Source organism: Nansenia antarctica (genome assembly GCF_963989245.1).
Source record: "Nansenia antarctica genome assembly, chromosome: 11".
In the NCBI taxonomy this organism is placed as follows: domain Eukaryota; kingdom Metazoa; phylum Chordata; class Actinopteri; order Argentiniformes; family Microstomatidae; genus Nansenia; species Nansenia antarctica.
The window spans coordinates 10,019,764-10,042,091 of record NC_137681.1 but is presented as its reverse complement, the minus strand read 5'-3'; the positions used below and the strand labels follow the sequence as shown (position 1 = coordinate 10,042,091).

Here is a 22,328-nt window from a genome sequence, read left to right as displayed (position 1 = left end):
AAATGTAGGCACTACATTTTATAAACACTGTTATATCTGTCTGTTTTTATTGTATGTACAGTATGTGACCTATGTATGTGTGTTTTTAATGTGGAAACCGTATTCATGAACTGCACAAAGCCTGTCAAAGGAGAATTTCTGTCACTCTGTGACAGACAATAAAGCAATCTTGAATGTTGAATCTTGAAACGATGATGCCCCCCCCCCCCTCCCCTCCCCTCCCCTCCCGTCCCTCAGGCCGTATATACTCGCCCCTGGTTGATGTGAAGCATGTTTGCATCCTCTCCCTGGACCAGCAGAATGAGTGTGCCTAGTGTTTTGGGGGCCCGAGGTCCGCACTCCCCTGGGTCTCATTATGACCCATTTCCATCCGTCATTTGTCTCTGCGGGGGGAAAACCGAGACTCTCATCATCCTCCTCTCTACATCAGCCCCGCTGGCGAGATCATCCACAGTAGGGCTTTGTGTCTGCAGCTGCTGTTGTGGTTCGGGTTATGCAGTAATAGAACAGCCACAGCCCTGCCCCTCTGGTGCAGCATAGGTATGTGTATGTACGGACCACTCCGTGGTCATCTGTGGTCAGCTCGGACAGACGCGCGGGCGTCGTCGCGGCGTGCGAGTCACCGTGAGGCGCCGACGGCCTGCGGTTTCGCCGTGACTTCCTGTCACGTCCCGGCCACAAAGTGGTGGCCAGCGCTCTGTCCTGCGCTCCCGATCCTCATGCAAGTGCAATCCTATATCACCCGTACGGCACCCGAGCGCCGTAAGTGCATCTTACGGCTGACACTAATGGGCTCGCTCGTCAAACCACTGAAACCATAGCCGTTTATCTTATGTTCCCCTGAGCGTGCATCAACATAGACAGTACTGTATCAACAAGCGCTGTGTTGATCCATGTCGTACCAGCGTGTTGAAGCTACCGTTTATGCTCCTGAGTTTCAGTACGATAATCAACCGACTTATCTCCCACAACGACCAATGTTTTATGACGAAGCTTGTCAGCTCTACCTGGTACACTTACCCCCTTCCAGCAGAGTGGCTCTTAGGCCATGCTTTCATCACCTTCTGTACTGCCATACTCTCTGTGCAGTCAGGATGACATATTTATGTATGTATGTAGGCCTATACCTGCATACTATTTATGACTTATATGACTGACAATTTATGTGCAGCAGTTACAATTTACATATCGCCTATCACAGTTTAATTGTCTACGGTGTAATTACAAGTCAATTATTTAGTTATAGCCTTATTAAATCTGTCTAGTATAAAACATCCCGTTGACCTATCGGGGTAGGGGTTTAATACCTATTCTCCTCTCTCATTATTTGCATCCTGACGGTGACCGCTTGTTCGTTCAGTCTAATCACGAGTCTCTGGTGAAATCTCTCTCTTTCCCTGTCAGAGATGACAACTTTCATCCTCTCTGGGCGGATTTTGTAATGCATTCCGAAATGCAAAAAAAAAGATCTTCTAAATCTAAATTGAACAGCCCAGACTCCATACCCAGTATTCTGAATTCAGCATTCACCACCGCAGGAAGAACCAGGGGAGCCGACTGACTGATGATACTCCAGATACTGTCTGCTATGATCCATGTTGTTTTGTGCGATCATTGTGGTGTGATTACCTCGGGCTGGGAGGAATGCCAGACTATGTTTAGAGTTCCTGTGGGAACATCCTCTGAGGGGGGAAAGTGTTGATGTGAAAGTCCTGAGTGTCCTTTCTGCCTTCTAGGAGGAGAAGAGAGGAGTGGAAGGAGAAGAGAGGAGGGGAATAGGCATCTAGCCTCGCCTGTCGACTTGTGTTCAACTCAAACAGAGAGAAATAAATCAGGTGCAGGTGTGACAAGGAAGGTGATTGCCGTTAGGGTCACACTTTCCCAGAGTGCACTTTGCAGACACAGAGAGCAGAGTGTCCTTTTTGGCGGAATTGTCCCGACACCTGATCAATATGTTTCCCCTCTGGTGTGGATGAAGGAGACGGGGGGGGGGATGGTGCATGTACAGAACACTGCGTAATTACTGAAAGATATGTGCCGTTAATCCATTACGACACACCTGCATTTTATCAACCCACACAGGCGTCGTAAATTGTAGTGACTTAATGTAAATGGCACATTCATTTGGCCTATGACAGAGAGGTCCAAACGATTTCCACTGATTTATCTGTGGTGATTGAGGAAACATGAATAGCTTTCCCCCATTCCGAGACTGGAACGGTCATAATTCTCAAGGTAGCACTGCATTCTCCGCTGGTTTTATGGATATAGAGAATTTATGAAGCATTGCTATGTTAACTTAAACTTTACTTTGATTAATTCTTGAGGGAGAGATTCAGAAGAGATTTGCATCGCAGAGAGTGAGTAGAGACGGAAAGAGAGAAAGAGGGAAAGAGAGAGAGAGGGGGGGGGGGTGGAGAAGGGGAGTAGAGAGAGACAAACAGAGAGAGTAGATACAGAAATTGAGAAAAAGTGAGAGTAGAGACAGAGATAGATGGAGAGAGAGAGAGAGAGAGAGAGGAAGAAAGAGAGAGGGAGAAAGAGAGAGAGGAGGGAAGGGAAGTAGAGACAGAGATCGAAAGAATGAGAGAGAGAGAGAGAGAATGAGTAGGGACATACTGTAGAGGGAGAAAGAGAAAGGGTAAGAAAGAGAGAGAGAGAGAGTAGAAAGAGAGAGAGAGAGAGAGACAGAAAGAGAGAGAGAAAGAGCTCACTAGCATAGAGCAAGGAGTCCCATCTGCTCCAAACAAATCTTGACCAGGAGGTGAAGCCATCTTGTTTCCAGAAGAAATATGGAGGAATGGAATCCAAAGGCCTGGCGGAGGGAACACAGGCCTGCTCCTCTCTTTGATGCCAGGGTGGCGCCACACGTTTGAGTAAGCTGGACTGTGTTCTGTCCTACCCTGGCATGCTGTGGGTTCATTAGCAGCTGCACAGGTGCAGGAGGGTATGATCGGCTAGGACAGCCAGGGCCCTCTGCCACAACGACGCAGCCACCGGACCCTCACTGTTCTCAGACCACCGTATACACGTGGCTCGTCACTGTCATGTCAAATGTGGTGCTCGTCTGTGGAATACAGTACGTCTTCCGTTCCGATCGGCGTATAAGGGCCGGGATGAGGGCGTGGGTCCCCTCTGGATATAGGATCAAAGCCATTGGGAAAGACACAGCCACACTGCTGCTGTCGTGTCACTCCGCGACAACCCTCACTTCTGCTGCCAGACAGCATTCCTCTCATATTTCACAAGCAAATATTGGATCTCCTCTCTCCGGCTCTCCCTGCCTCGATGCACCGACTGCACCAGCGCACAGCATGGAATGGCCTGGTCTGGGCAACATGCAAGCATACCAACTCCAAAACCACAACAGACAACGTTTCTGTTTTGATTCGATGATTCAGCTGGTGTTTTTGGTCTCCCATCGTAAGCCCGTGCGTAATACCGTAGCTCTCTGGCGTTTGAGTTTGGATAGAGCTAGAGCTTTGTTTTTCTTTTTAAAAAGGGGATATTAGAGATATATACTCTAAGAAGAGGCTTGTCGTATTTAATTCTCGCGCGATGCCGCTCTGTCCGAACTGCTGATGGTACTATTGCGAGTTGAGAATTTACAAGGAGGCTTATATTCATGGATCCTCTAGGATTACCAGCCCTATAACAGTGCTCCAACTTCTAAAGGAAAGAATGATAGTGACCTTCACTACTTCAAATTAGACATTATCCTCTCTTGTAAAAAGAGACATAAAGAGATATTCACTGTGAAATAAAAAAATTAAAAAGCCAGTGGTGGGGGAAAAGCAGTGGTGGGGAAAATAAGAACAATTGTGGGAAGTGCCTATATCAAACTGTTGGGTTTTAACAGCCAGATTTAATAGAGGTAAATCAAACAATACGTAAATGCTTCAAAATGCGTAAATGCATGAATGAAACTCGAGTAACAATAATGATCGACTGAACGCTATGATGAACGTCATTCATCCACAATAGTCCTCTTAGGCAGCAGGCCTACCTCAACCAGACCTACCTCAACCACTACCTCAACCACTACCTCAACCAGGCCTACCTCAACCACTACCTCAACCAGGCCTACCTCAACTAGGCCTCAACCAGGCCTACCTCAACCAGGCCTACCTCAACTAGGCCTCAACCACACCTACCTCAACCAGGCCTACCTCAACCAGGCCTACCTCAACCACACCTACCTCAACCACACCTACCTCAACCAGGCCTACCTCAACCACACCTACCTCAACCACACCTACCTCAACCACTACATCAACCACACCTACCTCAACCAGGCCTACCTCCACCACACCTACCTCAACCAGGCCTCAACCAGGCCTACCTCAACCACACCTACCTCAACCACTACATCAACCACACCTACCTCAACCACACCTACCTCAACCAGGCCTACCTCAACCACTACATCAACCAGGCCTACCTCAACCACACCTACCTCAACCAGGCCTACCTCAACCACACCTACCTCAACCACACCTACCTCCCCCAGGACTACCTCAACTAGGCCTCAACCAGGCCTACCTCAACCAGGAATACCTCAACCACTACCTCAACCAGGAATACCTCAACCACACCTACCTCAACCACACCTACCTCAACCACACCTACCTCAACCAGGCCTACCTCAACCACACCTACCTCAACCACACCTACCTCAACCAGGCCTCAACCACACCTACCTCAACCACACCTACCTCAACCACACCTACCTCAACCACACCTACCTCAACCAGGCCTACCTCAACCAGGCCTACCTCAACCACACCTACCTCAACCAGGCCTACCTCAACCAGGCCTCAACCAGGCCTACCTCAACTAGGCCTCAACCAGGCCTACCTCAACCACACCTACCTCAACCAAGCCTACCTCAACCAGGCCTACCTCAACCACTACCTCAACCAGGCCTACCTCAACCACACCTACCTCAACCAAGCCTCAACCAGTCCTACCTTAACCACACCTACCTCAACCAAGCCTCAACCAGGCCTACCTCAACCAAGCCTCAACCAGGCCTACCTCAACCACTACCTCAACCAGGCCTCAACCACGCCTACCTCAACCACACCTACCTCAACCAGGCCTCAACCAGGCCTACCTCAACCACACCTACCTCAACCAGGCCTACCTCAGCGGGGAGGCAGTGGCTCAGGAGGTAGAGCGGGCGTCTAATGATTGCAAGGTCGGCGGTTTGATCCCCGGCTCCTCCTGTCGAGGTGTCCTTGGGCAAGAAACTGAGCCCCAAATTGCTCCCAATGAGAAAAGTGTACGTTCAAACAGGAGGCAGTGTTCTTATTGTGTTACATTTACAGTTCCATTTTTGACAGTTAGCAGACGCCTTTATCCAAAGCGACTTCCAACTAGTACATTTGTCTAAAGTAAGTGAACCATGTTGTCGGTAATGAGACGAGAAGTCTTTTACAAAGAAGATGAGAAGATTACACGCTGTTCAGACTGTAATGCAATATTGACTTACACAGCAGGTTGTCTGCTGGCTCCTAATCAAGCATTGTTTAATGAAGTTTCTGCTGCATTGATTCTGTTTTTGTCTTTTCCAAAACATGGTGCCGAGGAGGAAATGGCAAACTCTCACTTATGAGTGTGATCTTGTGATGAAAAACCCAGACAAGAGAGCAATATTTTTGTCATTCTGTGATTACATTTACATTTGACATTTTGGGCATTTAGCAGACATCTTGATCCAAAGTAAGTGACTCACAACAAATACATTTGAATCTATCCATCAGTCTTCATAAGAAAAAGTCATGTAGGCTCGGAGAAGGGGCTTTTTTATAGTAGAGAAACTGTACAGGGGGGTAGTGTGGATGAGGAGGTCTTTAGGAGGGACAGTTAAGATGTAGCCTGAAGAGATGGGTCTTCAATGACGATCTGGGGGGGAGGATTAACCCAGAGATACCATATCAATGTCATATCAATGTCATAGACATAATGCTCATGACCTGTAGGTCATAGGTCAATAGCTCAATATACTATCGGTCAATGTACACAGTATGTGCAGTAGGTCAGATACTCCTACCCTCCATCCTTACCCTGTGTCTGACCCGACTGACATGTTTCACACACATGCTGCACTGTTATGTTGCTGTAGAAACAGACACTGGCAGAGCAGAGTCTCAATGTTATGTACACCACCAGGCTCGGAGGTCAGAGGTTGTGTCCACTGCCAAGAGAAGAGACGTCCGGAGGAGGAGAAGGAGATACTCTCCAGTCAGTTCAACTAGCCTACTGAATTCAAGTCATCGCAGTTTCATTAGTCAATTTCACTGAATCTTAACGACACCTCTGTATCCCGCTCTTTCTCTCTCTCTCTCTCTCTTCCTCTCTCATTAGCTCCCTGGTGAAGGCGAAGCAGGTGAGAGATAATGAGACAGGGCAGAGAGATTGATCACCTCCTGAAAGGGCAATAAGGGAATAAGGGAAACGGCCCCCCATCGTACCGTTTGACAGCCGTGGGTGATCGTGGCTGTCTGGTGGAACGTGACTACTGCCTGTCTGATTTAACACTCCCCAGGTCTACGGGTTAAATACTTATAACTCTAATACGAAGGTGTCTGAGAGAGCTGTAGCCCCAGGGCTCAGATAAACCTGGACTGTTGTGCAGCAGCTGTTGTGCTTCCCGGCTGTAGTGTACTTCACGTCGGGTACTTCACACTTCCAAGTGTGCGATCGCACCCCCAGATAAGGTCACGTTTATTTAATAAGCGCAAGTGCAATTCACCGGTCCAATTAAATACAGGATGTTCACTTCTTAAAATCTAGGTTTCTGTTTAATGGACTACTACTGTTCAGTCACCTTTCATAGTGTTTACAGCACTGAACATGTGTGCACACAGCACCACCCGGTGGTCGTTAGTCGCAATCACAGATGTTCAATGAAAATGTTGTTTCCCCCAAACAATTGAAAGAGAATATTAAAATGTTCCATGTCCAATTTAGGGTTAGGGTGTGTGAAGCACACGTCCGATTGAATTGTATGAAGCGTGGGTCTTCCAATGACATCACATGCTGTTGATGCATCGATGGTGAGAAAGAGGATTTAACCAATTCATTACATTAGGGGGGGGAGGACTCCGATTTTCAACGCAATGATAATGACAAATGACAGGACAACAATAAATAAACGTCCCATTATTTATTATAGGAACATGTATGTATCAACTTAAATATGATATCGGAATAGAATGCCTTTCCCCAACTGCAAACGTCTTTGGAAAAAAATGTCAGCTGGCTCAACACAAACAAACTGTACAGATAAATAGACAAGCTGGAGACTCAAACTGGGCCTTCAGCAGAACCAACAGTGTTATGAGTCGCATATGCCTTGGAAATAGGATAATAATAATAATATAGTCCAAATTTCACAGCAGAGCAGCCAAGCCCAGTCTCCACTCTCTGCAGTGTGCAAAAAAAAATATGTGCATGGCTCTTTCGCTACTACAGTACTTCCTATTGTCACTTTCAGTAGATTATGACCCTGGGATCCCGAAAAAGGAGCATTGTGTATGTAGTAATAATATAGGCATCAGAAGTACTAGGGATGCTTTCGCGTTTAAGTAACAGAATGGATCAGTACAGTAGTTCAATTTCCACAGAGTTGTCGCGGTATTCCCTTAAAGGGCAGGTGAAGGTTGCTGTGTGCCTCTGTAATGAAGCACACACTTGCTGCATCACTTGCCAGCCCAAATAGAAGAACATGAAGATAAGTTAAAAAAGAACAATCATGAGTCATGTGTTCCTCATAAAATGTACCCAAATCCGCAGTACCATCCACTTCCCCAGTTGGTACAGTTAAAACAACCACCCCAGGGGTTGTATGCAACCGCAAGTAGCTTTGAGTCCGGAACGGCATGACCGCTCCACTTCCAGCATTTCAATGAAAAAATAATATGCGGTTGACCAGTACTGAACGTTGCCATTTCTAAAAAAAGGCGGTACTGTGCAAAACAGTAAACGTGTAACAGCCTCTTAGAAGCATCTTTCAGAATACATTCCTAATACATTTCCCCCTCCTCGCAATTTCCTTTCCTTTTCACTTATGAGAGCAATGGCATAAAATTGAACAACACTTGCAGTTGCAAACATTTACAGTGGTTAAAACATTCTGATCGTTCACAGCATACGATAGTATTGAGATCGGTTGAAGAGGCCGTCGATGCGGGGGCTCAAGTGTGCATGAATAGCGTCGGCGGGGTTCTAAAACGACAGGATGGTTTTCTGGATGATGTCCACGCACTCTCTGACCTCGTGCTCTTTGATAATGAGGGGAGGGGCCAGTCTGATGATGTCACCGTGGGTGGGCTTGGCCAGCAGCCCGTTGTCACGGAGACGCATGCACACTTTCCAAGCGTCATAGCCTGGGGGCAGAGAAAGTAAACACACAGAGGTCATCGAGGGTCAAAAAGGTTCGGCACACAGCTGCCGATTGCCAAAAACCATGCCTCGATCTCCATGTTGATTTATTTATCCACGCAAATAAGAGTTTGATAACAGTGTGAAGTGTGCAGCTGCTCTACATTCTGACAACCGTAACCAACTCGGTTGGCAGGACAACGGAGCAGGGTTGGTGATTACGGTTCAGCGATTACACACGGGGTATTTATTTTCAACGATATCTCAATAAACTGAAAACATTTTCGAATGTTTTATTCGAATCACTTCACTGAACTGCCCGACCCTACGGCGGAGGCTCTCGGACCTTTAGTCTCCTTGATGACGATGGCGTTGAGCAGGCCCTTCCCCCTGACCGTGGTGATGATGTCCTTGGGCAGCTTCCTCAGCTCCGTCCTCAGGAGCTGGCCCATGGCCTCCGCGTTCTCCGACAGCTTCTCCTCCTCTAGCACCTGAGGAACGCCACGCCACAAACACACACTCAGCGCTTCAACAGAGGAGGGGACGGGCCTCCTGTTCCGACAGCGTGGCCCGTAAGGATCTGATTGCCTGAACGATAGAGGGAATAGACCTATCGCTAAGCCACGGCCCCTCGGAAAACTTGGACAAACAAACAACGCTCGCTCAAATTCTTCACTGACAGTGACTGACTGACCGACCGTGACTGAATGACATTCAATGACTTACAATGGCGGGAGTTCAAATAATAACAAGTAATAGATGACAAGAATATTTAGTCTAGAAGCTTTTCACCATCAGATATTAGCGAGTTGTTTGTCCGGGTTTTCTGCCTGTAGTGACATTTGCTGTGATATGATTGGACAATTTCTATTTTGGAGCGTGGCTTAGCGATAGGTCTAATCTAACAGATAAGCCTGCTGAAGGAGGGAAGGAGCGGAGGAGCTCCAGGCCGACACTGACCTCCAGGGCGGCGATGGCCACGCTACAGGCCAGGGGGTTGCCTCCGTACGTGGAGCCGTGCTCGCCGGGCTTGATGGTCAGCATCACCTCGTCGTCACACAGCACGGCAGATACCTGAGGAGGGAAGCCGGTTTAGCGGTCACAAGACACCCACAGCAGAGAGGCCGATCGCAGCTGAGGATCCATTACTAACCTGTCGAAACATATCCTATCCCTATCTTACTGCAAGTGTTATGATTCAGTATTCATTCCTTTCCAGGGGGTGAAGTTCAGATTGTGAATAAGTCGACCCACACTGTACTGTGGCTGGCTTCGATATTTACTTCTCATACACAGGGTTCCCACACCTTCTGAAACATCAAATTCAAGCACCTTTCAAGGACTTTCAAGACTCAATTCCCTCAAATTCAAGGACCCAACACGGCATAGTTTGAGACAGATCTAGATGAGAATTTATATAATAGGAACTATCCGCTCACAGACAACAATTAAAAAGAGAGGCTTGAATGTGTGAACACTAGATGGTCTCTTGCCTTCTCTACCACAGCACAACAATATATTGTGATAGTTAAGTTAAGTTAAGCAATACAGAGACTTATTTACTAGTCGAGGTAAGTCAATTTGTATATACGGTACAGTATATATATAAAAAAAAAAATTTGTTTTTAATATATATATAAACATTTACTTAGCTCGAACTTAGCTCGTCAATATATATATATATATATATATATATATATATATATATATATATATATATATATATATATATACTGAGGGTGTATATATATATATATTATATAGAGAGAGAGGGAAATTCAAGCAAGTTTTCAAAAACTTTTAAGACCTTGATTTTTTTTTCTCAAATTCACAAACTTTCAAGGACCCGTGGGAACACTGCCTACATTACCCTTTCCAGCAATGTTACAGTAACTTTATAAAGGTCGACCAGCGCAGTGCCGCTCGTCTTTCGGTAGTGTGAGCAGGGTAACAGAGTGTGACGATGTGACACTCACAGGGTACACTCCTCCAGACAACGCCTTTCCCAGCAGCACCAGGTCCGGACGCACCGACTCGTGGTCCACCGCCAGCCGCCTGCCGGTACGCGACAGCCCAGTCTGCACCTCATCAGCGATGAACAACACCTGACACACAGAAACCAGAGGGTAGATGGGACATCAGTACTGTGCCACAACTATGGATTTATTTTTATTTTTATTAACCATACGTTAACATGCGTCGAGGACACTATGGGAGAATGGTGCCCGCGAAAACTCAAAGAAAACTCCCTCTCATTAAACATCATTCCTAACAAAGAACAAGGTGTGAGATACATTTCTACATTTACATTTTTGGCATTTAGCCATATATACAGTACATTGCAATCGCAAAGGATTTGACAAATGGTGAGGGTGTGACTTCTTCAGGATGTCTACCAGACTCATTCAACTGCAAATACTTCTATACATTGAAATCCTGGCTGACGCCCAAAGTCCCCCTACACAACAACATATGTATAGCTTATATAGCTTAAATAGGCTTGTTTCAATTTAAAGGTACTGGGCAGACAGCCAACAATTGAGGTATTGAGGCGAAACACAACGACAAGGATCGACTGTTCCTGTGGTGGGTAAGGGTTGAAAAAAAGGGTTTGTGTCCCTGAGACTTTCACACTCACGTTGTGTTTGGTGCAGAGTTCTCGGACTGTCGTCAGGTAGCCTGGGTCAGGCACCACCACCCCCGCCTCCCCCTGGATGGGCTCCACCATGAACGCAGCCACGTTGGGGTCCTGGAGAGATTTCTGGCAAGGCGCAACAAAACGAACAGTGAGTCCTAGACATGTGTCTCCACCAGAACAACATTGTTTCGGTACACTGACCAGTACAAGGTCAAGGAGACGCTCGGACAGCGTTATCACTCGCATGTACAATAAGTTACATTTTTTGGGGGGGGGAATTCAAGAGAGGGTGTGCGTCATTGTCTGAACCCATACCTCCAGCGCAGGGATGTCGTTGTAGGGGATGAGCTCAAAGCCCGGCATGAAGGGGCCGAAGCCTTCGTAACTGCTGGGGTCGGTGGAGCTGGAGATGGCTGCCATGGTACGTCCCCAGAAGTTCCCATCTACGGAAGAGGTGGGTTGGGGAAGAAAAACAAAAACAGGATACAGTATTCGTTCACATTGTAACAGTGACTGCACTTCGAAAAGTTCATGGACAGATAAGCATACAAACAATAGGGACTCGGAGAATACATTTCGGGAACACACATTAACAAGGGAAACATTTATTGGAGTATTGTTGCCATACTTGCAAAAATGATCTTTGCCTTGTTCTTGGAAACACCCTTCACTGTGTAGGCCCACTTGCGAGCAAGCTTGCAGGCAGTCTCTCCAGCCTCCACACCTTGGGGCCCCCAAGAGGGGTGGGGGGGAAAGAAACACAATAAGTACACGTCCCTGCACGTCTTCAAATGGCGTACAGTACGACGACAGTGCGTGTGTGTCATGAATCAGGTCATAGGTCATAGGTCAAGTGTCTATAACCTACAGGACACGTCCTTCCTTACCCGTGTTCATGGGCAGGACTTTATCGTAACCGAACATGGTGGTGATGTACTCCTCATAGGCCCCCAGGATGTCGTTATAGAAGGCCCTGGAGGTCAGGGTGAGTCTGGAGGCCTGGGCGCTGAGGGCAGCGATGATCTTGGGGTGACAGTGGCCCTGGTTCACTGCACTGTAGGCACTGAGGAAGTCATAGAATCTGCGGCCCTCCACGTCCCACACGTAAATCCCTAGGAAAAACAGACAAGAACAAAATATAGAGTGCAACTGCCAAATTGGCCATGGATTTATGGCGCTACGTCTTTGCCTTGGTAATTACAGAGACAGATGTACAGGATTTACAGCGTGCAAAATGTACCCCTGCTCTCTACCTCAGTCATTTTTATATGTTATGAACATGTGATAAGGTCTGGTGAAAGAGGTAACAAGTCAGGAATCGTCAACTCGCGCAAATGACCAAAAAGTGTTTTCTTTTTTTTTTATATTACAAAAGTTTAAGTGTTTTGGAGCCCACTCAATATAACAAACAGTTTTCAGGATCACTAAATACTTGTCAGCAAACTTTGTACGCGGGTGAGTGTTAGTGATCCATGTCTTGTAAACAAACGTACATTTTAGGACTGTTAAAAAGCAAGGACTGTGTGATCATCTAGTTATGTGTAGTTGTAATGTTGTGTTATCATGTTCATGTTCTATGAGCATGTTGTGATGTGCTAAATAGCTGTTGTAACATGTTAGATGTTACATAGCAATGTTCTTTTTTGTTCGCTGCTAGCTAGCTAGCAAGCACAATGGAGCACAGACTGTTCTGTATCAGAGCGATTTTCTCCGCTATTTGGTTTGAGGTGTACCAACATTCAAATAAGCACATCTTCTTCAACTATTTTCAGATTTCAACGTATGACACATCATTTGAAAATGACTGTGGTGACTTGGGGGACAAACACCAGACCCTGTCACATATGGTACTTCTATAGCACCATACACAGTGCCTGTCCTGTCGGAGACAACGCCTCACCCTCTGCTCTCTCCAGGGCCACGGGGAGCGGGTGGTAGTTGTGCGCCCCGTACTTCTCCTCGCGGGCGTACACCTCCTCGGAGGTGAGGCGGCGTTCAGTCTTGACCTTGGAGGAGGCGGCGGTGGAGGCGGGGCGTGTCCCTGAGTGGACGCTCCGCGTCAGGGCGGGGGCGGCCCTGCTCAGACTGCGGCTCAGCTTGGAAAACATCCCTCTCGATGGGTTAAGACTGCCTCGTCTGCAGAGTCAGAGATAGGGAAGGGTTAAGTCTGCCTCGTCTGCAGAGTCAGAGATAGGGAAGGGTTAAGACTGCCTCGTCTGCAGAGTCAGAGATAGGGAAGGGTTAAGACTGCCTCGTCTGCAGAGTCAGAGATAGGGAAGGGTTAAGACTGCCTCGTCTGCAGAGTCAGAGATAGGGAAGGGTTAAGTCTGCCTCGTCTGCAGAGTCAGAGATAGGGAAGGGTTAAGACTGCCTCGTCTGCACAGTCAGAGATAGGGAAGGGTTGAGTCTGCCTCGTCTGCACAGTCAGAGATAGGGAAGGGTTGAGTCTGCCTCGTCTGCACAGTCAGAGATAGGGAAGGGTTGAGTCTGCCTCGTCTGCAGAGTCAGAGATAGGGAAGGGTTAAGACTGCCTCGTCTGCAGAGTCAGAGATAGGGAAGGGAAGGGAAGGAACGGAGTGGAACAGGTCAGGATGGTTTGCACCAGAGCACTTTGTACTTAAAAAAGTATAATCTCTGTCTAAGGAGTTTTCGAGTTTGCAAGTTTTTCTACACTTTTTTTTTTCTTTCTACACTCACTGCCCTATCGTTTTTGAAACTACCGCACCTGCAACCAATTATTGGAAGAGAGAAAGGACTTAACAGTTTTCCCTGGAGTCTACCACAGGTCAGGATAAGAAATGAGGTCAGCCTGAGGTCTCTTGACCAGCAGATTAAACCTTGAGCGTGATTCTCACTATAAGCCACAGAGCTCTGGGGTAGAAGGTGCCTGTTTGCAAAGATCTGAGACCAGCCTCCTCCAATCCAAACCTTATAAAATGAGGATAACTGAAAAGACAACTGATCTTAGGGGGCAACTTCAACTTCAACCTACTGAAACGATAAAGGGTGTGTAGGCCTAGCCCCCTCATACTCATACGGCATGCCATGCCATCAAGACTGCGCGAGATTTGATCTAGTCAGCATGTAGCCTACCGTACACATGAGCCCTGCTGAGCTGCACTTCTCTTTCACACTCAGCACAAAAGAGGTGAGTGACCTCTGCTGGGCCCTGGACCCCCACATCAACCAATCCCACAACATTAATGGCTTCTGAACCGTGATGCTCCTGACATTTCTCTCTCTGTTTGAACAGCGCTCAGAGTTCAAAGAGCTCTGGTATGCACAGAAGCCTACTGAAAAATGTGGGTCTAGATGAGTTAGCTGAACACTGAAAGAGTAAGGGTCCAAGTCTAATTTGTCTATTACGTTGACATGATCCAAGTGACAGTCCATTATGAAGGAGTTAAAGGTCACAAAGGTTCAAAACTAAATAAGATTGATTTGAGTAGCCTCATGGCCCTGGCCTGCGCCCACAGACTAGCTAGTTTGCATGATTAAGATTTGAGTAAAACTGCTAATTGCTGTTACTTGCTGCTCTTACGGGTATATTACTTGCAGTGAAACTGACACGCTGTTTAGGAGAAAATTAGCATGCAAAATGGTGAATATCAGGTCCAAAGCATCAAACCTTGAAATACTCTGGTAGAAACCACTGCGAGTGGAACATTTAGACCTATCTATCTACATAGCGCATTCAGGTAGAAAATAATTAGCCTCAGTGAAAACAATGATAAAAAAAAAAGACCACTAAGAGAATATCTTTTTAAGATTACATGTGTTGTATCTTCCAGTTAAGACAGCTTGTATACAGTATTAGCCTACATAAAATGAGCACAAGCCAAAGTAACAGTGACTCAGCTGCCACTCAGGAATTGGTATCATACCAAAATATAATCTACAGACATGTAGGCTATCTTTTCAAAACATATAAGCGAGTTTTGCCACCTTGAGTGGCACTGACATGTGACATTTTTGGGGTCTGGCCCATGGACTAAAGAGGACGTGACATATCCTCATATGACCCACGGGGGTAGAACAGAGAGTAGGCCACCCAACACAAATGAGAAAGATCATCAATAATCTACTAGTCAGACGGACATAAGTCAACAAAGACGCAGTGTCCTCAACCAGGACTAGGAGGAAAAATTGGTCATGGAATGGAACATGGGGATAGGTTGTCCTGGTGCAGCCTCCCAGGCACACACCCCCTACATTATAGCAAAAGGCTAAATTAAGAAGACCAGCCCCCTCTCAGCTACCAACCACAGCAGCCCATCTCTAAGTACAACTTACTATGACACAGTTTAGGTAAAGCTGCTGCATTACCATCAATGTGTTCGACCCCAACTAAACGCAACTGTATAGTATAGTATAGTATAGTGGATAGTGGATATAGCCTTTATTTATGTAAACCAGCTCCTTTCCCTCCTTGTTTTTAGTATTATTTTTTTAAAAATCCAAGCACCAGGGGAGCCCCCCCCTCCTAAATGTCGTTGTATGGTACCTGTACTGTATTAATGACAATAAAGACCATTCATTCATTCATTCATCATTCAACCAACCATGCCAAGTTGGCAGTGGCACCTAGTGTCTCCAATGATAAGTGAGTCTGCCAACTTTGATAATGACTCACTACTGTTCTATTGGGCTTGGCTTCGTTTTTATTCCATTACTCACTCACTGACAAGTCAACCATTGATCTTTCAACTCACTTCTCATAAATAAAAACCGTCAACTGAAGAAGTAATATAATAATAATAATAATAATAATAATAATAATAATAATAATAATAATAATAATAATGAATTAGTGTCTAGATTCTAGAACCACAATGCCCATGTTAAAACAGAACTATTTAGGTACAGGTTTATTAAATAAAAAAATAAAAATAGATCTCTGAAGTATGAACCAAACAGCTGGATGTGTAATGACAGAGGACACGTTGCACACTGACTTGTTGGTGTTAATTATGGGTTTCTAAACAAGCTCAACCAGAAATCAACAGCTACAGAGACTGACTAAGCTTATGGGTTAGTTTGTTATCTAGCTAGGGTAGGTACACTACACACATTAATTAAGTAGACAATATCGTGAGCTTAGAATGATAAGGTTCTATCTCCGTTTAGGGTAGTTCAGAGATATTGAGCGTCAAAGTTTTTACATTCCATTACGTTTTGTGAGATGGAACCTTTGTATTTTATTAATTACTGACTCAAAAATGTCAACATTTAAAAAAAACAACACCACACAGGCATTAATAAACACCTAATGAATCAGATTATGTAAAAAACTCAATTTTGACAAAAATGGAGATAGAACCTTATAATTCTAATGTCACGAATATCTAGAGTTAGCTATTAGACAAGACAAGCCATGGGGGGGGGTGATCATAAGTGAAAGTCATCCTCACCCGAGGTGCCAAAGTCATGGAAAAGTACTAAGAGCTAAGCTTTCTCTGTACTTGGTGGTTCGTAAACCTGATATAAAGACACTTTATCGTTCGGTTTACGTCTGTCTATCGTCCGTACACAGTGGTTATAACATATTAAAACGCAGTCAACGTAATTGTCTTATCTATCAATCTATCTATCTATCTTAATATCAAGAGTCAAGATTAGACTTTCGCTAAAAATCATCGCTAGCTAGCCGGGCGCTACCCACCCAGGGCACTCGCTTCTCTGGAGCTGTCAAGACTAGACACCCAGAGAAAAGAAAGGCTAAGCTAACCAGCTGTCAACCAAACCAAGCTAACCGTTTAATTTAGTTTAAAGACCTTTTCATTGAATACAAGACCCCCAACATCACCTTTAAAAGTATGACCTCCTCTTGAAAATGCTGTAAGTCCAACAGAGAAGCCAAGAGCGCTACAGTGCAGCATGGACAGGACAGGCTTGTTGTAATAAATGATTTACGTCAATTGCGTGACTTTGGGGTGCGTTCGTAAAGACGCTCTGGATATCTCGATCAGCACTCACGGAATGCCTCTCGTCCAATCAAATTACTTGGTCTCTTTATGACGTCGAAGCCAGTGTGCGCTCCGGCGCTCTCAGAGGAAATTTACGAACGCAGCTCATTATATATGTAATGACGCACCGTTATAATTATTAATATACAAATGGATGGCCAATTTCAAATCAAGATTAGAGAAGCTACCAATTTTGTTCGGATTATTTGTAGTCTTAAGTATCAAGAAAGTGGAAGCCTACTATGTCGAACATGTCTATAACTGTGATGAATAATTTTCAATATCGCACAGGCTAAAAGGATGACGCAATAGTTGTACTGCCCATAATTTCTTTGCATTTAATGACATTAGGATATCGTTTTTTTCATGTTTTGAGCACAATTCTTTTAATGTTTTGGCCACATCATTTCGCCAGTGTCATTTAGTCAAGGTACGAAGTTCGGGCTGATGTTGTTTGTTGCAGAAATCATGCAATATCCAGAGGGGTATTTTAAAACCAATCAGACTGTGTTTTCCATTATCTCGGACCCTAGAATCGTTAGACTCAAATCAGACATAATTTGTTGACACAGTAAAACTGCAACATTTGGCCCTATTATCATATTGACCAACACCTCAGGATGCCTTTAAACAGGGTCCTCAGGTTCAGAGAGGACAGCTATCTGGATTGCACCAGTGTTGATACAGTGCTCTCTCTCTCTAGTTTATGATGGTATTATAATAGATGTATAAGGCTATATTTATATATAAATTTTTTTACAGTATTATTATAGTATTATAACGCCACTGACCTCATGTCTTTTAGCTTGCTTTTATAGTTGTTTTTATTTTCTTAAGATTGTTGTCTTTATTTGCACTTGACACCACGGACCTCATTGTCTCTCTTAGCTTGTTTTATAGCATTTTCGCTTTTTAATTGTCTAGTGTGTAATATTTGTGATATGTTATATGTGTATATGTGAATATGTTTTCTGTTTTTGCACCTTCAGAAGAACCACTACAATTTCATTGTATAGGCAACTGTACAAGGACAATAAAGTCTATTCTATATCACTGGTTACTTGAAATACAGCCGGCCTACCAGATTAAGAGATTTGAAAAACTACATGTCCCAGAAGTCCCTGTTACGCCCATGCTCTGTTTGTTAGTGTTTCGCCATGGCCGTCACCAGCTGGAAGGACTCAGTCAAAAGTCTGAAAGGGGTCGTTTTAGACATGTGTGGGGTCTTATATGATAGCGGGGAAGGCGGCGGCGTGCCCATCCCAGGCTCTGTAGAAGCGGTGAGAAGGTGAGGTGGACTCAATAGTTACGTGTGATTTGTCCAGTGGCGTAGACAGAGAACTGACCCCAGTGGGACGGGACACCCACCCAGGGTTCGGTTGCAACATGTCAGAACTGTCAGATGATAATAAATGTGTCTGTATGTTCCTCTGTCATACGCCGAAATCATCGTGCACATTAGTTACGTTCTGAATGCACGACACCTGTGTGTGTGTGCGTGTGCGTGTGCGTGTGTGTGTGTGTGTGTGTGTGTGTGTGCGCGTGCGCGTGCGTGCGTGCATTATTGAGCATTATTGAATGCACGACACCATACTGTGTGTGTGTGTGTGTGTGTGTGTGTGTGTGTGTGTGTGTGTGCATTATTGCGTGCATTGTTTATTGGGTTAGGGTTTGTTTATTGATTAATTGCTTTTATTTAAGTATTCATGTTGTTTTACAGGTAGTATCTCACAGTCTCTGATACCTGTCATTAACCTCTATCAAGTCCACTTTATATTATTATATGTTGTTAATATATTGTTAATAATCTTCTCACTACAGGCTCAAGGCGTCAGACCTGCAACTGCGTTTCTGTACAAATGAGACCCAGGCCACACGGGAGAAGTTCGTGGCCAAGCTCCAGAGGATGGGCTTTGACATCTCTGTCTCCGAGGTGTTCTCCCCGGCCCCTGCAGCCGTGGCCGTCATGAAGGAGCGCGGGCTGCGACCCCATCTGTTGGTTTATGACGGTATTATAACCATACATAAGCAGACCTGGGTCATCATGACAATTCATTATGTCAAAGACTTTCAAACTACTTGAGCTGCGCTTCATTTAGTTTCCCTGGCTGACACATTAGAACCAATGGAAGCAACCTGCACATAAGTTAGTCTGGCCGTTCTTGTATGATAATGGGCCGGTTTCACAGACAAGGCCTTAAACCTAATCCTAGACTAAAAAAAAAGCATCTTCAATGGAGATTTGAGTTGTGACTAGTTTATTGTGTCTGGTTTGTTGCAGATGTAGTCCCTGAGTTTGACGGTGTTGACCAGACCAACCCAAACTGTGTTCTGATCGGAGACGCAGCAGACAAGTTCTCCTACCAGAACCTGAACGAGGCCTTCAGGGTCCTGATGGGGCTGGAGAAGCCTGTGCTGTTCTCTCTGGGAAGAGGGTAAGAAAGGACGGACCGTTCTCTCTCTAATGGAATGTCCCTCCTTTATTCTCTTGTGACGGTGATACGGTTATTATTTATAATAATAATAATAATAATAATAATACATTAGACTTATATAGCACTTTTCTAGAGACTCAAAGACGCTTTACAAACTTCTTCTTCTTCTTCGGCGTATGGGTAGTTGTTTTCCTCTCCACTCCACCAGGCTCGGGGCCGAGGGGCTACCCTTTTACCACCCCGAGACCTGGTTGAGGGGCTCACCCGGGCTATATTTCTGGACACCCCTCCAGAAGCCACGTCATCGTCTCGTCATCTAATACCGACAGACCATGCATCCCGTTGGGTGGGTGGTACACCGGGCAATCCAGGATAACATGGTCTGCGGTTTGGTCCTCTGTGCCACACTCGCACGACGCATTTGGGGCCAAGCCCCATCTGTGCATTGATGAGCGGAAACGCCCGACGCCGGTCCGGAGACGATTGAGCCTCACCCAGGATAGCCTTGGCAAGTCCATCCCGAGGGGCTCAGGGCCGGCGACTGGGATGTGGTCGCGGAGTTTGGAGGTGTTTGCCTCCCACTCCGCGCGCCACATATAATCCGCCCATCCTGCCGCACTGATGTTAAGATCTCTGCATTGCTGCCTGAGATCCTGTGCGGCAGGCACAAATGGGTGTCTCGACTTGAGCTTTACAAACTTAAATCTAGATTTCGTGCCGAGAAGCGGCGACAACAAGCAACGCCAGAGTCCTCTCTCGACCAGCATTTTTTTAAAAGTGTAAAGTCTTACAATTATGATCAATGTAATGTTAGCTAGCTACCTCTAAACATGGACTTGGCTGGGCATAAATTATAAGTTATGCTCATAATCATGAAAGCTGTAATTTGACATAAGGGTTGACTGTCACTTCCTGTAAAAAAAAATAAAGATTGACATGGTGTGCTTGTCTTGTTTCATAGGAGGTATTACAAGGAAACCGATGGCTTGAAGCTGGATGTCGGGGTTTACATGAAGGCGTTGGAGGTGAGTTCTCACTATACATGCTAGTCCTTGTGATTTGTGTACAGTATAATGTACGTATATGTTATATGTACAGTATAATCCATATCCTAGACCTAGAGCTCAAATTTATGCAATGTGTTTTTTTGAGGTTTTATGTTTTTTGATGTTCCTTTTAGTATGCGTGCGATGTTGAAGCTGAGGTCATTGGGAAGCCTGCCCCCATGTTCTTCCAGAGTGTTCTAAATGACATGGGGATTCCACCTCAGGAGGTAGGAGATTTTGGCATCATGTACTGTACCACCAGCATTAGTTTTCTTTAGCTCCTTTATGCAGTTATTCACCCCTTTCTCTCTCTCTCTCTCTCTCTCTCTCTCTCTCTCTCTCTCTCTCTCTCTCTCTCTCTCTCTCTCTCTCTCTCTCTCTCTCTCTCTCTGATAGGCACTCATGATTGGTGATGATCTTGTGAATGACGTTGGCGGGGCTCAGCATTGTGGAATGAAGGGTGTCCAAGTGAGAACAGGCAAATACAGGTGTGTGTGTGTGTGTGTGTGTGTGTGTGTGTGTGTGTGTACGTACATATGTAGGAGTGTGTCAGCAGGTTCCGCTGATCACCACTTGAGGGCGCTCCAACACCAGAATTTAAGCTCTTTTACCACACGTGTTTCCATTGACCAGCCTACCCCCTTTCCTCGAATGTACAGTTTTGTTTATTTGAATGAGAACATCCCAAAAATATCTCCATGTTGTTGGCATGTTAAATGTAGCTCACCCACAAGGCCATACTCTGCGATAGATTTATGGTCCCTCTCTCTGCCGTCGTGCAGTACTGGATTACTGCCCCGCGTTGTGGTGTAATTACAGAAACATATGGCCACTTATTTAAGAAGAAATATATAGTGAGCTTATGTGTGTGTAAAAGAGAGAGAGAGGGAGGTGCGGGAGCGATGGGGGCGACCAAGGAGCTACGCCAGGGAAAGTCGTAAAGGTTCAGCCTATTGGTAGTACAGTGTGTTCATGACTACAGGAGTTTGCGATATAAAAAAGAAAATAAAAATATATATTTATATATGTTACGGTACATGTGGGAAAACGGTTTATGTCGGCATTTCCGGGGACATGGCAGCATAAAACTTCGACTTGGTACATGCTGGCATGTCTAACCCTAACACCCTAGCACCCTAACACCCTAGCACCCTAACACCCTAACACCCTAGCACCTAACCCTAGTTTTCCCACATGTACCGTATGCCCACATGTACCGTAACATATATATATAACCTTTATTTTCACCGGGGTTGTGAGATCATATGAGGGATACATGGGGGATATGGCTTGAAAGGTGTGGAATGTAGAATGCAGAATCACTTGGGAGGGAGGCTATGTACCCAGGTAATAGATAATTGGTAAAGCCATTCAGGCTTCGACCATACTGTAGCAGGGTGGCACCCTGGCCCTGTGGCTGGCATGACGCCGGTCTGCAGATCTGGATCATGTGACCCGCGAATGCTGCGTAATCCTTCTGAGCATCACCCAGCTCTAATCCTGTCACTGAGAGCACAGTGACCTACCATACACCCTGTAAACCCTACCCTGTGTCTGTGTGCGTGTCTGTCTGTGCGTGTGTGTGTGTGTGTGTGTGTGTGTGTCTGTCTGTCTGTCTGTCTGTCTGTCTGTCTGTCTGTCCGTCCGTCCGTCCGTCTGTGTGTCTGTCTGTCTGTCTGTCTGTCTGTGTGCGTGTGTGTGTGTGTGTGCGTGCCTGTGTGCGTGCCTGTGTGCGTGCCTGTGTGCGTGCCTGTGTGCGTGCCTGTGTGAGTGCCTATGTGTGTGTGTGAGAGACTATATTGTTGGGTCAGATGTGTGTAGTCCTATTGTAGGGAGTAGTGAACTGCTCTTTCCT

At 45.7% G+C, this 22,328-nt stretch overlaps 2 protein-coding genes across 2 annotated transcripts in view; one reads left to right on the top strand and one right to left on the bottom strand.

The window, feature by feature from the left end:
• Positions 1–7,162: 7,162 nt before the first annotated feature.
• oat (ornithine aminotransferase) lies at positions 7,163–16,910 on the bottom strand. Its single transcript, XM_080541629.1, has 10 exons — positions 16,833–16,910; positions 12,927–13,162; positions 11,914–12,138; positions 11,655–11,750; positions 11,342–11,469; positions 11,027–11,149; positions 10,365–10,493; positions 9,349–9,462; positions 8,735–8,879; positions 7,163–8,393 (listed from the first exon to the last, which is right to left on the bottom strand). Exons 2-10 carry the CDS (start codon positions 13,132–13,134, stop codon positions 8,233–8,235), a joined length of 1,329 nt encoding a protein of 442 aa, XP_080397755.1. The 5' UTR covers positions 13,135–13,162; positions 16,833–16,910; the 3' UTR covers positions 7,163–8,232.
• A 1,239-nt stretch (positions 16,911–18,149) lies between these two features.
• The window catches only part of lhpp (phospholysine phosphohistidine inorganic pyrophosphate phosphatase), a gene marked incomplete at its 5' end in the record, with an annotated part of 19,852 nt that continues 15,673 nt past the window's right edge, over positions 18,150–22,328 (top strand). The window contains 6 exons of the mRNA XM_080542228.1: positions 18,150–18,280; positions 18,814–19,001; positions 19,274–19,427; positions 20,389–20,452; positions 20,608–20,700; positions 20,870–20,961. Coding sequence (XP_080398354.1) covers positions 18,150–18,280; positions 18,814–19,001; positions 19,274–19,427; positions 20,389–20,452; positions 20,608–20,700; positions 20,870–20,961 — 722 coding nt within the window. The remainder of the gene's footprint in view (positions 18,281–18,813; positions 19,002–19,273; positions 19,428–20,388; positions 20,453–20,607; positions 20,701–20,869; positions 20,962–22,328) is intronic.